Source organism: Nymphalis io, chromosome Z (genome assembly GCF_905147045.1).
Source record: "Nymphalis io chromosome Z, ilAglIoxx1.1, whole genome shotgun sequence".
Classification (NCBI taxonomy): domain Eukaryota; kingdom Metazoa; phylum Arthropoda; class Insecta; order Lepidoptera; family Nymphalidae; genus Nymphalis; species Nymphalis io.
The window spans coordinates 15868152-15881173 of NC_065918.1; the positions used below are offsets into that span (position 1 = coordinate 15868152).

The 13022-nt window shown below is 31.7% G+C and overlaps 1 protein-coding gene across 4 annotated transcripts in view; it reads right to left on the reverse strand.

The window, feature by feature from the left end:
- The window catches only part of LOC126780479 (DENN domain-containing protein 1A), a 31919-nt gene extending 24698 nt beyond the window's left edge, over positions 1-7221 (reverse strand). For all 4 annotated transcript variants that reach the window (XR_007670507.1, XM_050505002.1, XM_050505003.1 and 1 more), the window contains exons 1-5: positions 6944-7221; positions 6159-6314; positions 4999-5136; positions 2690-2873; positions 109-366 (exon numbers count right to left, since the gene is read on the reverse strand). Coding sequence is in view for 3 of the 4 variants with exons in the window: in XM_050505002.1 (XP_050360959.1) it covers positions 109-366; positions 2690-2873; positions 4999-5136; positions 6159-6314; positions 6944-6960 (753 nt within the window). In the remaining variant the exon portion in view is untranslated. The remainder of the gene's footprint in view (positions 1-108; positions 367-2689; positions 2874-4998; positions 5137-6158; positions 6315-6943) is intronic.
- Between the last annotated feature and the right edge of the window lie 5801 nt (positions 7222-13022).

The window sequence follows — 13022 nt, forward strand, 5'->3', positions numbered from 1 at the left end:
GTTTCCTTCATTATTATCAAAGTAAACTATTAATTAAACAACAAATCATATTTATCACTTTTGATAATTATCAATGTATATAGATTACATAATTTTATACGAACACACCTCCATCACACATCTAGGAACACCGATGAGAAACGGCATAGGAGCCAGTAGATAATCCACCAAATGCTTCGGTAATATCGGTATGAATATATGTTGCCAGGACATAGGGAACAGCGTCGCGTTCGCGGCTTGCACGCACGCTGAGAGACGCGAGGGTTTCGATGCGACTATCGCTATCCTCCGCTCGTGGAGCAGCGCCGCCCAAAGCCCCGCCATGCATTTTGTATCCATTGCACTGAAGTACTCGGTGAGATTGCACTAAAAATAAAAATTACTTAATTTATTCATTAATAATAAAGATATTACATAGAGATTTTTTCGTTATATATGTTGGCACTTGGGACTATTGTTTGTTTGTTACATTTAAGTTATGAAACTGTAACGAGTGTATTATATAGTTAAATATTACTGTGTACGGTTTTTATAGTTAGTCGTTTTACTTGGTATACTAAAATTATCCAAAAATCGTCAATTCTTCTTTTAAAGATGAGATGACATATGCACAAAATAAGGAACACGGGGATTGACTAGAGATGACGTCACACCAAGTGTTTTCAATCTACAAACATCACACAGCACACAACATCTAGAATCAATGAAAAAGTCGCCGTCGTCAAATTCGTCCAGTCAAATTTGTTTTTGTTATACTATTATAGTTTTTAGCGTATGTCCTTCTTTCCGGTTCAAGCTGGCTTCAGACCAAATTTTATCGAAACCAGTTCAGCGGTTTAGCTGTGAAAGCGTACCAGACAAACAGACGGACAGATAGACAGACAGGCAGAGTTACGTGAATCGTAACCGAAAGGTAAGGCACTACTGAATTTTCCTGTGCTTAATTTGTGTTTATAAATTATCCGCTTGATGTTGAAGGAAAATATCGTGCGTAAACCTATTTTTTAACGCTGGAAAAACCGCGTTACGCGTTTCCCCCACGGGAACTGTGTAGGGGGGAGGGAACATAGGGCTCGCCGGTGTCCAAGACGCTGAGTGCGCTCCGAACATCGGAACACCCACTAAAAAAACAGCGGTACCCTTTCCGTCTTAACGAGGAGCGTCACGGGATCGCTTACGCATGCTACCGCGACACTCTGACGGCCGGACTGCCAATGCGGGCCAATCGTGAGTAAACCTTCTTTAACCTTCAAATCTATCATATTTGTATCCACCAAGCAACTTATATGTTATTATTAACTGGAAGTTCTTTTCGCATTATGTATTACCTTCACCTATAGACGATACCAATGTAAGAAATATAAAACATTTCTTACGCCTTCCATGTGTATCCGATATAGATAGGTCAATCCAAGATGTCGCGCCCCACTCTTTTTCAAATCGCTACAGTGCAAGCGTGCAATGTATTCTGCTTGATTGTGATTTCACACTAAGCTAAACGAAGGGATTCAGAGTCAACCGGAAATATTCTCTACTATCATCGATTTTATTTATTCCATGGGCAATATATGGTAATTTTTTTTTTCTAATGATTTTTTTTTTAAATGCAAGTATTTTTATTTGAAAAGCTCGAGTGTTTCATTCATAGAATAAATTATTATGATGATTAAAACCATATTTTTGCATGACGTACATCCTCGAATATTTATAATATTGAACAATAACAATAAAAAATATATATATTAGTCTGAATCGTCAATTAGTTCACAAATAGTTAATTCAAAGCCCGATTAATCCCTTTTTTATAGAATTGGTAGGCGGACGAGCTTATGGGCCACCTGATGGTAAGTGGTCACCAACGCCCATAGACATTGGCATTGTAAGAAATGTTAACCATCGCTTACATCGCCAATGCGCCACCAACCATGGGAACTAAGATGTTATGCCCCTTGTGTCTGTAATTACACAACAATACCAAGTACTGCTGTTTTGGGGTACAATATCTGATGTGTTTGTGGTACCTACCCAGATGAGCTTGCACAAAGCCCTACCACCAGTAAACACAGAATCACAGACATTTTTAGTAAAAATCTAAATGCATCAGTTATTTTTTCAGTAAAATTATTGTGAGCTTCTATTTTCTTGAAATCATATACTTCCGAGATTATTTCTCTTGTCTATAAAAATCAATTTCATAGTCATTATAAATTCGAAATAACCAAGTAAATAATATAATAAAAAATGTAAAGGATGTTCTTTTGGGTTTTTAAGAACAATTTATATTCTATTTATATGGACATTTTAAAATCATTTTAGTAAAATATTAAAAAAAAGTAGTACAATTGTTTATGTAGAGCTACTTTCCCGGTGACTCAAGATCCGTGGCAACGTGAACAAAACTACCCGTGTATACCGAGCCGTGGTCGACTCGAGACTAATGCTCGAGCTGAAATCCCCGCACCCCGCGCCCTCTGGCCTTTCAAACCGGAAGACAACAATATAGAGTATTGCCATTTATCGGTAATCATCGGTGAGCGGATTGTCTCAAACCTGATGAGCCCGCGCAAGCACCTACCACCGATAGAACGCAATAAATAAATATATATAATTATTAATATCAATTTATAAAAATCAAAATGTATATATATGTATATAATTATCGAATATACTTAATAAAATGTTTACTCACATTGTCCGGTATACTGGGCAGTCTGTTATCTGGACTTTGGCATGAAAAAACACTATGACCAGCATTGTATGTGACTTTGAGTGTGTGCCCCGGCATAGGTGGCCTTATACGACATGCCTCTAGGAACGATGTCAACTCACCCCTCTCATTACTGTTTAGTAAATTCGCTATGCTATTAAGTAACCTGTAATGTGTATACAAAATTAGATAGTCACATTATATGCAAAAGTATATTATATAATACATATATATTATATTTATATGTGTGTATTGTTGACATAATACTTAAAATTATTTTTACATATTCTACGAAATGTTTTCCAAGCCATATTAAAAATATACTCTATTTTAGTAAACTCTTACAAAAAAATTTTATTCGCCATTTCACATAATAAATTAAATTTAGGGGTAGCTTTACCTTTTGTGAAGAAAAAAGTAAGGTAAAGGCTAAATTTTAGGTAAGCAGTTACACAATTTAAATTTTATCAAGAGGAACCAGCAAGACACTCAGTAGTCAGAACCGGCAAGGTGCTCCGTTTTTCACAAATCATATGTTACTTTCGCATTTATAATACTAGCTGCGCCCGCGGTTTCACCCGCGTATAAATTAATTCACTAACGATAAGAGCAGAATTGAAATAATTACAGCATATATAGCATTTTAATTTTATTTTCGTCGGGTATTAGTATGTAATGGCTTTCGACGCACTCGGGTCTAGATAGGACAACATACAATTGGCCATAAGAAAAATAGCATAGCGACCTTTCCCTACCCGTTAGTAATATGACAAAAATATAAAGCCGAGATGGCCCAGTGGTAAGAGCGCGTGAATCTTAACCGATGATCATGGGTCCACACATGGGCAAGCACCACTGAATTTTCATGTGCTTAATTTGTGATTATAATTCGTCTCGTGCTGGACGATGAAGGAATACATCGTGAGGAAACCTGCATGTGTCAAATTTCACTGAAATTCAGCCACATGTGTATTCCATCAACCCGCATTGAAGCAGCGTGGTGGAATAAGCTCCAAAACCTTCTCCTCAAAAAGGGAGAAGAGGCCTTAGCCCAGCAGTGCGACGTTCACAGGCTGTTACTTGTATGAAAAGTACTAAAAAAATTCTAAGATCTTTCATAAGAATTAGTATCATTTTATAAAAACTACTTCGCAAATAATGCATTATTTTAGAACAAATTTGAATACCATAGAAAAAGGTTATAGTAAGTCAACCTTAAAAGAAAGACATATACTGTCGCAGACTTTTTTTGGAACTTCGTTGCATAACATTATCCGTTTACGCAGAGCACGCAACGGAAGCTCTCTAAAGGAATAATTTTTTCCCGTTTTACGCTCCTATTGGTCGTAGCGTATATAGCCTATAACCGTTCCCGATAAATGGACTATGCAACACTAAAAAAATCTTCAATTCGAACCAGTAGCGCCTGAAATTAGCGCGTACAACCAACGTTCATGTTACAAGATTAAATTAATTTAAAGTCACAACTGGTTCAGAACGCAGATTCTACCAAAAAGAACCGGCAAGAAACTCTTTTCCGACAATTCAGTTACATAGTATGTAGTATTTATCGTTGTAAAACGTTGTAAAATTCATAAAAATAGGTCAATTTCTATTATACTCAAATAGTGAATGCCGCGACCATAGTTTAATAGAAAAATTTGACAAAGCAGAGACAATGAAAACACTGATTTCGCAACTATCTATAAAATATTGATAAAAATAACACATAATATTAGCACAATATGTATTGATTAAAGAAATATATTCTTTTAATAAATGTTATAACAATTATTAACAAATTGCATCAATTAAACCTTTGAACAGCCATCGCTTTGCAAGAATAGTACTGTTAAACAATATTATCGTAATGCACACTAAACGAAAGAATGCTCTTATACAGTAAGATATTTGAAGGCTCTTATCAAAAGCGCATAACGTAATTAATTCTAGTTTAAATATATAATATATGAATGCAACAAACTTATACAATCACATTGCATTAAAAATAAAAAATGCTTAATAATTCAATTAAATATTAAAAATTTAAAGGAAAATTAAATTAATATGTATAAAAGAAATTGGTTATCCATTATTTGATATATTTAAGAAATAGATTATGGCTGTGTTCTATAAATTTAGTGAAGCAATTAAATTAAAATTACAACATTAATTCTTAAGATGTTGAACGGTAACTTGCAAAAATTAAAAAGCTTTGTGGTACTTGGATTACATATATTTAAACATTAAAAAATTAAAATTGTTTGTACATAAATATTCACAATACTTACTTGTAAAATATGTCATGCCATGGTAAATGGGATAACAGCACAAGTGCTGTATTTGCTTTTGGATCATAACGACAAAAACAAAATGTATATTTTGAATCCACAGACGTCAATACAAAGGAGTAATGTTGAACAAATGTACTGAAAAGAATAAATAAAAATAATTTTAAAAAGACTGTCACAGGCAAAAGCTAAATACAATCCAGTCGCATCTACTACTTCTATACATTTCTAATAAATACTAATCAAAAGTATATCAACATAACTAACATTTAATTTCCTAATTATAAAAAAATATATGATTTTGAACCCAGATTTTTATCGAAAGTTGCTTTTTAAATTGAATTATAAATAATACACTTGTCATGTAAAGGATTCACTTTATACTGTATTTCCTATTTGAATATCACATAAAACATAACATTAAAACACACAACAAACAGTACCAATACATTATGATACGATTCAATTGACACTTGACATAGTGCCATTTACCAATTGAAAAATAGATCAAGAGAAACTTCTTATGTATTCGCAGTATATTTATAGATATTGTCAACCTTGTTGGTCTGGTGGCTAGATGTAAGGTCGCAGACCCGGTGGTCCTGGGTTCAATGCCCAGGTCGAGCCAATAAAAAATTATTGGGTTTTCTAACAGAAAATTCTTAGTAGCAGTCTAGAAATTGGAATTGTGTACACTCCCGTGCCTCGGAAAGCATGTAAAGCTGTTGGCCCTGCGCCTGAACTCTTTCTAGAGTGTCAAAGTGCCGTCCCATCGGATTATGAGAACTAGGGACTAGAGAGTGCACATGTGTTTGCACATACACTTGTGTACTATAATATCTCCTGCATAGTTGGACAATCTCTCTTGATATTGGCCGCTGTGGCCGAAATCAGTCTGGAGGACATTATTATTTATATTTATAGATGGAAATAAAAGCAACCAAATTGATATTATTGAATAATATTTAATTTTTTAATATTAATAAATTTATAAACATTTATTCTCTTTTTATGTTTATTTTTATCAAAAGTTTAGCATAAATCATAAATTTGTTATTAAATACTTTATATAAATATAAGATTATATATATGTATCAATTCTGTCAAAGCTTGTAAGACCAAAAGTATTTACTCTCAGAACATAATATACTTTAACTTACTTCTCCAATTGACATGGAAATGTGAATTTGGGCACATTCTTCAATTCTTCTTCATTTTTATAATTCTCTGGGTATTTTCGTACTACATATGGATCTCTTACATGATCACCGGGGGATACTTCACAGAATAATTCAAATAGGAAGCAAACGGTATCTCTGAAAATAATAAAATATGTTGCTTAGTGATAAATGGATTCATTTTTAATAAGAAAAATATACACTTGTATTAAAGTTATAATAAAATAAATCTTATTTACATTCGATTCAAATTGGAATTGATTACCATAAGAAGAAAAAACCAAGCATTTGAAAATTTCTTTGTATTTTCAATTAAAACATAGTTCCTAGAAATGATAGTATTATTAAGAATTAATACAAAATTATGAAAGCATTATTAACTCACAAAGAATAAATTTTTACAACAAATTCATCACAAATGACAAATAATTAGCTGTTATTTCACATATATTTTTATGTCACAGATATATTATATTGCCAGCTAATTTTACAAAAGTGGGAGACAGTGGGAGTTATCAATTACATGCTTAATATAATGACGTTTATGATTAGGCGCAGGAAATATGTGTCAGAACAAAAATAAAAGGTCTATTAAAACTAAAGTGATAACAACGAAAGGAATTAGAAACATACTATAAAATAATAATACAAAATGATTGGCACAATATATTAGGTTAAATGATTTGGCAGTGAATATAATTAGATCGATTATTACTTAGAAAGTTACTATGTGTCAAGAATGATTTAAAGGATGGTTATTTCGTTACCGTAATCTGGAACCCATGTCTGGACGTGGACCTTCTAAAATTTTGATTACATCTTACTATGACTATTTTTTGGCAAATATCAGAAGATTTCTCATATTATGAGACATCACAAGCCATAGATATCACTTTTGTTTCATGACAAACATTTTTATAAATTTTTCCTTTGATTCATTCCAACTATTATGAAAGACGATGTTATTGAGTCAGTCTTTACTTTTTTTTTATTAGTAGACTTATTGCAGTTATTGCCTGTTTCACTTTGCGCTGCACTTCATTTTAAGCCGAGAACGTCTCGAAGTGATACAGATTAAAAATGTTTTTTTTTCATTTCAAGCACAGACTATCATAATTCACGACAAACATAACGGTTCGTTCACATCCGCAATCCATGATATTGACTCAGCTAAGTGAATGATTCTTTAAATCAACACAAGAACACATATTTGGCTTGGGCGGGCTTAACAATCTACTCTTATTAACTGATAAGAAGGAGAATAAAATACCGAAAATTATTAGGTGTGATTTATGTTTGTACTGATTGCAGAATATACTATTTTGTAAGATACCCCCAGTAACCCTGTTTTTTATTGCAATCCATAATAAAGCTAACATATCTAATCACTAGAAATAGCTTTGTCTCGAATTTAAGTAAAAATTTTTAGATAGTTTATGTTATGCATATTTGGTTAATAAAAAAAAACAAATGTTTTTACTTTAGCGTTGACTGTAAAGGTTTGCTTTGTGGCAAGTTATTTTAGAAGTTGGCACATTAAAAATAATTAATTACAGGTTGGCTTTAAAAAATTAAGCTTGTATTTTTCTACACAAGATACAATTTAGAATTATTGCATAAAATTACTGCAAATTGCACTTTGTGTTGTTATAAGTATCAGTCAATTTATAATATAGCTTATTCTCTATTCCAATCGGAGTAGGAGTAAAGGTAAACAGACCGTAGATTTACAAATTGCATGCGATTTTCTAATTGTTCTGCTGTATTACGCACTATAAACATTTCTTGATTAATTTATCTTTATTTATAATACAACACTATTCCACCTAACTAGTTTTAACAACATTAATTTAACTTTCGCAGATCCGATTAAAACTTCGCTTACTTTGAAAACCCCATTTTTTTGCGAATCCATAGTTATTATCATAGATTATTCAAGAGAGAAGAAGTGACCAATAATATTGGTGTCAAATTTGTTTATTTTGGTTTACTTCTCTTGTGGTAGGGATAGGCTATGTATAGGTTGGTGAAATTTTTTCACCACTTTTTTATATATTTCATATATTATTATAATTAATAGGTACTATACTTTATCCTTCATTTATTTTTTGATTTTAAAACAATGGTATCGATTTTTTTCTCATTTCAACACCAAAGCATTCAAAGAGATCAGGCTTAGAGCTTTGCCGAGCAACGAGTCGAACATGGCACGGGTGGGACAGCGGATGCCGATGTGAAAAGTATACTGCAGCCTCTCATTCTGACAGGGGTTTTAGTGATTATGAATTGCACATATGTAACCTAAATTAACTACAGGACCATAGTTGGATAAAAAAATTCCAGGCGACTATATATAGCCAACGTGTCTCGAGCTATATGTGGCTGAATTTGTAATTAAACTATTTTAAAGGACTCTTATAAAACGTATATCCACAAAGCCGCTCGTTTAAGCTCTTATAGCCAAAGCGAGCAATTGTAGCTCCTTAGAGCGACCCATTCATTACGTGCTGTCGACTTAAGCGTTTTATGGCGAAAATAATACATGTTATGACTTAAGTGGACTCCCCACATCTTGCTTGAGTCTTAGTATTTTCTCAAGCCATTCAGCAATTACCGATCAGCACCAATTGAGAATAATATTAATCCAAAAATCGTTAAATCCAGCAACAACGCCTTGGCGTTGTATTTAGTCAATAGAAAGTAAAGATTAAATTAAGATACAAAACTATTCAAACTTATATTATAGGTCAACAATTTAGTGGTATCCTAAAAATTATAATGATATATTTATAATAATGTCCAGTTTATTTCTGAATATAAAAAGAATAAAATAAAATACAAGGTTATAAGTTTTTAAGTCGACAATTCCAATTGAATTTAACTCATTTAAGTTCAAACATAATTTAACCTTTATAATAAAATTGTAAGGTCATGGAATCTATTAGGGCTATTATAACTCATAACAACCTTTGAACTCTATGAGTTTCATATTAATACAATATGGTGGAGTAGTAAATTAGTAAAACCCATTTATAATAATTAAATATTACAATACTAGTTTCTACCCGCGGCTTCAATCGCGCGCGTGTGTGTGTATGTTGTGTGTGGCAGGGGTTTTATTAGATACCCTAATAAATCTTCCTTTCTGTACCCCTGACCATGTGTATGCAAAATTTCATACAAATAAACAAAGCATTTCCACATTTATAATATTAATGATAACTATAATAATCAAACGATAAGAAAAAAACGTTAAGATCGAGGAAAGCCCGATTACAAAATATGAATTATTAATTTTCATTAATTTTTAATATGAAGATTATGACATAAGAGCCATAAGAGGGGATGTCAGTTTTCAATTCAAAATTACATCGGCGTAGTGTGATTTATATGCTCGTATTGATTATTTAATTTTTTATCGCCGAGTGCAACGAGGACGTAGTGTAGTGCAAACTAGCTAAAAGGCAGGTAAAGCTTAATAATATTTTATTTTAAAATATTTAAGGAGACTTGTCCCTTTTAATTTGCTTTTATTAGGGATTACTTGGTTAATAATATTTGATTTATGAATATTTATTCATTTTTGAGACTTTGTAGCTAGTTTTATTTTATCAATAAAGCAAATATTATCAAAATTAGTTGATTTCCGTGTATGTTTCTTCTGTTTCACATAGCTTAGCATTTTATCGTTTATTATATTAATATAATAAATATATATATATCACCTAAAAACTAAAAGTAAAATATAAAAAAATTACAATGTCTTGAATATTTCATTTTTAATTATTATTTAGTTTAACTTCAGAGATTACAAGAGTTACCTAGTATTTTATGAACATAAATTTTTACAAGATCAATATTTCTATAGATATTTAAAAAGAACATAGTATCATTAAAATGAGTATGAACTCTTACATATACATATTCTTTTCTATAGATTGTGTGTAGTGTGCACTTTGTCAAAATCATTATATATTTAAAAAAAATGCACATGATAAAATAAAAATGAAATGGAATATTATTCATTGTGAAATTGGTAGAATTAGTATTTGCAGCCCCGAATTGTTTGTTATTAGTAATAATTAAGTCATAAGTAATGGTCCGTAAGTTGCAAACAGAAAAGTTCTAGTTCTAAAGCTGCCTTTAATTTTACTAGTATAAGCACTGATGATATAATAAGTATGTTTACATAATTAAAGATTAAGAAAACTGCTGATCTGTTCTCTCTAAAGGTGAACAATTCAACTATTGATGTAATTATCTTGCAACAATATTTAATATATGTGTTCAACATGGTATATTTCCTGAACTGATGAAACATAGCAAAGTAATTCCATATAGTATTGTTTGTTTATGGTACCTCTTCAGTTTTTAAAATCAAATACACAACAAAGCACAGTATAAACCAATGCTATCTCGGATATAGTATATTGCTTTAGTGTCAATTATCATATTTTAAATAATAATAAAACAAAAATTGTAAAATTTGGCACACCAAATGTGAAAAATATGAAAGCTGATGTACTTGTTAATGGAAAGTCGATGGATCCAGTTGAGTCTATTGAATTTCTTGGCCTTACTGTTGATGCTAAGTTGCCATGCCCCATATTAACAGATTGCCGAGTAAACTTAGCTCAGTGGCTTTGGCCTCCTTGTATATTTTAGTTATTTTCACAGTATAATGTTTTATGGTATTATACTGTGGGTTAATGCTGCCGCTATCAATATGATATTTGTACTGCAAAAGAGGGCTTTTTGCGCTATCAATATAACCAAGAAGCTAAGAAGACATTTTAAGAAATTAAAATATTAACAGTTGCTACTCAATACATATAATGTTATGTATGTACAAAAAATAATTACTTGACTGCATATTCAGTATAATTTTTTGTGGGACAATGTATATGGTTCTACAATGGGATCCCAGAAAATAAAAATAACACTTGTGTGTTAAAGGTTATACAATTATTAAATTTATGGATGATGGTACACCTTGAGAATGAAACAATCACTTTCTCCTTTAAACGAAACATAATATAAAAACAAAACAACTTGTTGAGTTTCTTTCGCCGGTTCTTTTCAGGGCTGGGTTTTTCTTTTCTGAATCAGTGGTAGTTTTAGTTTGACTATCAATAAGTAAGTGTAATGCTTCCATGTTGAATAAAGTAATTTGATTTGATTTTGATAATGAATATATTAACCAATATTAAAAGTATTTAAAAATTGGTTCCTAATATCATGATTCCTAATATCATAATGGCTGCAGATAAGCAAAGTAATTTAGATGAGTATTTGACAGTTTGTTTTAAGAAGAATATAATAATAATAATATCCTGGGACATTATTCACACACGGCCATCTGATCCCAAACTAAGCAGAGCTTGTACTATGGAAACCAGACAACTGATATACTATATATACTACTTTTCTTTTGTAAATAAATACTGATATAGATAATTATACCCAGACTCTGGACAAACAGACATGTTCATGCACACAAATGTCTGTCCTGGGTGAGAACCGAACCCACAACCTTCGGCGTGAAAGGCAAGTATCTACCAACCACGCCAACCGGTCCTTTATCATATTGTTTTGTAAGAGCAGCTATGGAAACAAAATATTCAGTTGAAAATTAAAGTAATATGAATTATCTTTTTCAAGTTACCAGAATAGATCATAACATGATTATATCAATTCATAATACTAAGTTGCACTTGCAAACTTAGTAAAACTTGAACAGCCAAGGTGGCTTAGTGATAAGTGGCAATGAATCTAAGTCAAAGTTTACAGATCCAAATCCAAGAAAAAACCAAAGAATTTTTATTTGTTTAATTTATAATTATAATTATTCATCTCATGCTTGTTGCGGAGTGAAAACATTGATAGGAAGTCTGCATGTTTTCAATGTGAATCTAGAACGTGTATCCGCTGACCAACATTGGAAGAGCTTGGTGGAGCTCCAAAATCTTTTTAAAAAGAGATGATACCTTAGTCCGTGTGCAGTGGAACAATTATAGGCTGTAATTTTACTGTTTTTATTAATAATGATATGGGTTTAATGAAAGATTTTAATTATAGGTCTACCTAACTGCTAAATGCAAACTGACAGTATGGAGGCCGACAGTACAGAGCCAGATATGCAAGACCCAAGAGTTTTACGTAAGTTATAGTTTTATATATTAGGTATTATGCATGCATGCATATTGTAAAAAACATACTTAATAAAACTATGATGTCATTGTGTCAAGTGATTTATTTAATAATCTTAAAATTATAATTAAAATCTAAATATAGTTACATGGTATGGACATAGTGTTTTCTACTGAATGTTTAAGTAGAAGCGTTTATATTTCTCGAGCAACATGATTTCTTATTTCGTGACCTAATATAAAATGAAAGCAGCATAGGCCACAGCGTCAAGATCCAAACATTCGAAGTTTATATGACTGAGTGTTACTGCATTTTATCAATAAATTTTACCTATATTACATTGAGTTCTAATTTAATGTAAAATCGATAATACGGACGTTAGCTTTTGGTACCCGTTTAAACTGAATGTTTTTGGGGAGCCAAAGTATTGTATATAGAGGTTTAGTATCGTAGAGGTCAAACCCTCCTGATTACGTTAACGGTCGCGTAACGAGGCAAAAATATCATGAACTGTCATAACATGTCAAATATTATAAAGCCTTTTCCACGTTACAGATAATAAGAATTGCTTATTTTAATTATTAGATATGCCGTTGAGATGTTGTAAAATCTTGAGATTCTGTAAAATTTTCTTCGAGGTTGTTCTTGAGTTAAGTTCTTGAGACGAATGCGAAGATTTGCGATTCCATTAAAAAA